Source organism: Loa loa (genome assembly GCF_000183805.2).
Source record: "Loa loa unplaced genomic scaffold supercont3.359, whole genome shotgun sequence".
Taxonomy (NCBI): Eukaryota; Metazoa; Nematoda; class Chromadorea; order Rhabditida; family Onchocercidae; genus Loa; species Loa loa.
Window position 1 is genome coordinate 2209 of NW_018108539.1, and position 5515 is coordinate 7723.

The window sequence follows — 5515 nt, forward strand, 5'->3', positions numbered from 1 at the left end:
AGTGATAATGATTGATGATTAGATTGTGGCAGTAAGTAAATCCACTATTTGGTTAAAGTTAAATACTACAGATTTGTTGTGTATTGTTTAATTTCAATGAAAAAACTGTTTAAATTTTGGCAAATTAAGCTAGCTTTTGATGGAAATTTTAGAGTATGAGTTTATTTAACCATTGATGTTTAGCCTGAAATATAGTCAATTTTGAATTTCAGTTAATTCTAAAGTTTGGTTAATTTTCCACCGATTTCATAATCATTCTTGTTTCGGAATTCTTAAAACAGCAAATTTATCATTGGAAAATCCACTCGGTGCTCTAAAACGATATCATACATATATTTTCAAATAGTACAGTAAAGTTGAAGATAATCCTAACATTATATTGGACAAGAAATTTGCATTCTGTAGCCGCATTTGTCGGCATTGACGATGGAGGATGGCAATTCACGTGTATGTGTACATTGCGGTCATACTTATGGTTGTTCTTTTTTGAGGGTGTATTTGAAGTTTTTGGATGTTCTAGGTACTGTTGGTTGGATGACAGTAGTAAGCCGGAGATTATCACGTTTGTTGGCACAAGTGTATTGTGCTAAGTCAGACATTTTAGCCCCGAAAGATGTCACACCAGCAAATGCTGTATACGATAAAGTTACACATACCGGACAGGTAGGCATTTGGTTCAAAGTACGAACAGTCTTTAGAAAGTACGTTAATATGCAGTTGATTTGTATTAGAAATGATTTCATTAATTGTCAAAAGGAAGGAGGTACTAGACGATTGCTTTCCGAAATAACAAATTAAAGCTTACAAATTAGTTTATTGTCATAACGACATGATACCGGGACAAGATTCCATAATAAACATATTGGAAAGGAAATATGAGCAAGGATGGTAGATCTAGTTATCGACCATTTTTCACTTTTATCTCTTGACTTTCAAACTTCTGCATTAATGCAATGGATATCATGTTAACAGGCATGGGATCAAGCCGATTATCGAAATGTAAGATTTACCATAATGTCGAAACAAGTGAATCCAAATGTTGCACAAAAATTGATTGCTGAAGTTCCACCAATTGAAACAGACCAGCGTGTCGTGCACTGTGATGGTGGCCATTCGGCATTAGGTCATCCACGTGTATATATTAAATTGGTTAGTGATCTTTGGGTTGTTTGCACTACTTTACACATATAATCCTATATTGTATGATCATAACTGCTACTATTCCATCATATCTTTTTTGGCATGTATTAGGCTTTTTACGAACTATAAGGACTAAATATGTAAAATTTCGGGACTTTTTCAATAAATTTACTTCCTTATTATCTTGATAATATTTCGATATTAAACAGGTTTGAGCTTTAGTGGGACAGATTCCGAATTTTTCAGATCATATAGAGTTTAGATAATACATAAACAATTTAAGCATGGGAGATGTATAAAGCATCTTTTAAATGATGATCAGTAAAGAAGAAGTAGTAAAAACTTATTGCTTGAGTACTCGACTTGAAAAGTATTATGTAATAAAGATAATAGCGAATATTCCTAGTTATTTTGGTTTTGAAACATATATATTTTTGTCTAGATACAAGAAAAAAATGTTTAGATACGAGAGGAAAAAATACAAAAACGTCTAAACAATGTCATTATAGGATAAACCTGGAAATCATGCGTGTGGTTATTGTGGACAACGTTTCGTCAACACCCATTTCACTCAAGGCAGTGAACACAGTATCAATCATCTGGTAACATAGATACCAATTTCTCCAGACATTTGCAAATCATCCTTAGCCTTGTAGTTCGATAGCCTTCTCATATAAAATTGACATCTGTAAGCGAATATAATGAAACTTGAATCTCTGATCCTTCTGCTTTTATTACTACAGTCCATGGATATAGAACTCTTTATTACTGATGCACCATTCAACCGGTCGCCTATCTGTAAAAGTTGTCGGTAATTGTGACCGTTTGACTTTATCTGCCAATCAGTGATATGACTTTCATGTCCCCCCATAACATATATTTGTCATGTTTCTTCATGATTCCCAGAAATCCACCTATGGGTGTTTGATATTTAAATTGCAAAACCCAATATTTTATTGTACAATTAAGGCAAACAATATAAAATCCATTTAACAGCAGCACAAGTACAAAATCATGAAAATTCTAAAAGATTTTTGCAAGGTGGCCAGTTCATTCCCTCTGTTTTGCCTTGTGCACGCATTCGATAACAAGATTATTATTGAAATGCCCTGTACGGCTCTAGAACATCTAAGAATTTAAATGCTTCCCCTCTCCCTTACAGAAGCAAACTTCGCAGTTTGCCTTGTTTCACTTGGTCAACAAGATGACCGCAACAAAAGAATTATTCCAATATTATTAGTACAAACTTGTGAAATACAACTCATACAATAAAACGAAACTGTTGATCATAATACTTTGGAACAAAACAATTCCCAATAGCAGGATCAAATGAACATGTGAAGTTATCGGCTTCAAGGCGTACATAAGATTCTCGAGGAATAAACGCTTTTAGTTTGTGTATGGAATAATATCACGACAAAAGAATTTAAACCCTTTTTACTTTATCATAGAAAGATGGAGAAAAATTTACGGAAATCCTGCCAAGGCCATAAAACTTCATGTTTTTCCCATCTCCAAAAGTTACCCTGTAATGGTCATTTTATCTAATTAAGTAAGACATTGGTTGTACTGTTTTTGAGAGCAATTTTTCGAGAAAATCCTATGCTGAAATAAATGCTGTTTTGTTAATGCAAAATATATTTGTTGGACAAATAAAGAAGTAGAGAGGTGGCAGTATGTTTAAATGAAATATGCATTTAAAAAGTACTACGTACTCTTTAACTATCTTTACTATTCAATATACTAAACATTTTTGCTTTATTCGATCAGCAATGCATTTAAAAAATAAGGCTATGATTAGTTGACCAAGGATATCCCTCAGAATGACGCCTAAAACCTACATTTAGTTATTCATTATCTGAGGTATAAAATAAATTGAAGCCAGCATTGACACATTCCATTACATACTTTTGTGCAACAAATTTCGGCTGTTTCTGAAATTCGAAATGTGTCGATGCAATCAACGAATCGAAAACTAAGCGAAAATGAAGGGAAACGGCATTTTGGAATGATTATTAAAAATAGACTGCAACACTTTAACGTTAATCTCAGGACGTACCTCTGAAAAAGGATTCATGAAGAATAAACTGATTCTAAAATGCCACAATTCAACATTCAAATTTATTTTTCTACAACAAATGGATGCTTAAGTGCTTCACCACATGTGATACGCTTTGAGTTATCCAGTGTTACCATAGCATCCAACAAAGAACGAAACTGTTCGAGTTTCCGTATGCCGTCCTGAAACGACGCTTTATGATTTATGTGAAATTTAAATTCAGCGGTTAAAAAAAACAAAAACCAAAGTGACGAATGCTTTACCTTGTCAAGTTCCTGGTCACCCAACAACTCGCTTTCTAAATTCCGAGTAATCTTCACGACAGACATTGTAGTTATCTGCAAATAAATGACTGCTAATCAACTGTTTATTACACTGTCAGCCAGAATGTTCACGACCGACATGATGTAACGAAATTTTTGTTTATTATTTGCAATCAATATACAAAAGTCAGTTGAGCGCAAGTTCACGAAATTTCGAGAAGTTAACTTGGAAAAGCTTGCACTTCTAATAGAGACAAACATGAGTGAACCGAAATAATTTAGTGGGTGCCATGGCAAGATGAGGTGTTTCTGAAAAGTAAATTAAATAATGCATGCATAGGTAAGAAAAAAGATGTTATTTAAAGAAAAAAACTCAACAAACTTTATCTCGTTGCGTTACTTTGTCGATTTCATGGTACAAGAAGTTACAATTCTGATCGAAATGCTGATCTTTGAATTGCGCCTTCCGCACCATTTTATTTGGAAATTTCCCTTTTAAATCCATCATAAATTTCAACATTTGATTATTTGATTTCCCTGCGAACATAATCTTCCCCGTATACACTTCATAAAGTGTGACAGCCACCGACCATAAATCGATGCCAAAATCATAAGGTAATCCGAGCACTGCAATAAAAACTAGTGTTAATTAAATTCAAGATCGACTTATAATGCCCTGATAGAATGTTGCATATTTTTATTTCGGTTTTATTTGGACGAAATAAGTCTCAGAAGTTCGAATTCAAATTACTATAGCAATAACTTACTAATTTCCGGCGCACGGTAAAAACGAGATACAAGATATGGTGCTACTTCAGCATCAGCAACGTGACAACCAGAACCAAAATCGCATAATTTTAAGGTCATCTTGGTGTCATTCACCTGAAGAATAACCCTTACAAATTTTCAAATGACAACATTTCTTGAATGTATGCACAGAACCCTGCAAAATATAAACAAATAAACCTTACTTAAATCTACTGGTGCAATACTACAATCCAACATTCTAATACAATCGCCAGAACATAAAAAGTCATGAAATATGAAGTGGACATGATTCAGATGAAAAAGGTATTTGCGGTAAAGCTAGAAAGACATAACCCAAATCAAAAGCTTGAAAACCAATAATCAGTAATCGTTATTATGCAACATCTTTCACATTCTAAATCAAAAGGTCTTAATTCTAATCGTGTAAAAAAAAAACAAACAGTATAAAGTCAGCTTGCTACAGTGGTAAGATGCTTGAACGACAGCATATAATCCTTTCAATGTTTTTACTTACAAGAATGTTATCCGGTTTGATATCTGCATGAAGAATGTTGCATTTTTTGAGTAACCTAAGAGCCATCAGAAGTTGCTGTGTATAACTGCGTACTGCCTTCATGTGTAAACCAACGCTATTTCCATACTTCTTTAATAGTTCGCGGAGATTCATACTGAAATTTTTTTACTATATTTCCATGAGCTAATTTTCAGAACAGAGAAAACATAATTATAGAGAATGAGATGAACTAGAAAGTTGAAAGTTGTGAACAATTCAGTACCTGAGCGATTCGAAAACCAAACAGAGATGCTGATGGTGATAAAAATGCCGATACAGCTGAAGACAATGATACCGATCATCTCGATCTGCTTCATTTAATTTCTTTAAAATATCCAGTTCTTTCATGCCCGTTCTTCGCCTGAAAATCGCTCTCAATTTTAGGCAACATTTTTTAATCTTTACCATGCTCACTGATGATTCATTCCAAAGGCTACCGGTTACCGCATTTGAATACAATCCAAGACGGCGAAGCAAGTAAAGTTCTTGGCATAATAATAAAGACAGATAGGAAATTAGACAATTGCAAGTCTCTATGCATTAAATTAATTCAAACTTCAGTTCCAGTTCATCTATGAGCCTCCGGATCAGCCTTAATGACTTGAATTAGGAAGCTATCAAACAAATGGCTAATGGCTATTTGAGACGAATGTACCAAATGCGAGGATTTATTGCTATATATATATATATATATATATATATATATATATATATATTATATATATAGTAGTA

The 5515-nt window shown here is 33.5% G+C and overlaps 2 protein-coding genes across 2 annotated transcripts in view; one reads left to right on the plus strand and one right to left on the minus strand.

Moving 5' to 3' along the window:
- Nucleotides 1-426: 426 nt before the first annotated feature.
- Nucleotides 427-2672, plus strand: LOAG_10874 (NADH Ubiquinone oxidoreductase Fe-S protein family member; the record flags this gene model as incomplete). Its single annotated transcript, XM_003146397.2, has 3 exons — nt 427-663; nt 973-1149; nt 1650-2672. The coding sequence occupies 3 exons, from the start codon at nt 427-429 to the stop codon at nt 1749-1751; spliced, it is 516 nt and encodes a 171-aa protein (XP_003146445.1). The 3' UTR covers nt 1752-2672.
- Nucleotides 2673-3261: 589 nt separating this feature from the next.
- The window catches only part of LOAG_18549 (CMGC/DYRK/PRP4 protein kinase), a gene marked incomplete at both ends in the record, with an annotated part of 7119 nt that continues 4865 nt past the window's right edge, over nt 3262-5515 (minus strand). The window contains 6 exons of the mRNA XM_020451212.1: nt 3262-3381; nt 3463-3537; nt 3845-4089; nt 4230-4344; nt 4745-4898; nt 5007-5144. Of these exons, the coding sequence (XP_020305022.1) occupies nt 3262-3381; nt 3463-3537; nt 3845-4089; nt 4230-4344; nt 4745-4898; nt 5007-5144 (847 nt within the window). The remainder of the gene's footprint in view (nt 3382-3462; nt 3538-3844; nt 4090-4229; nt 4345-4744; nt 4899-5006; nt 5145-5515) is intronic.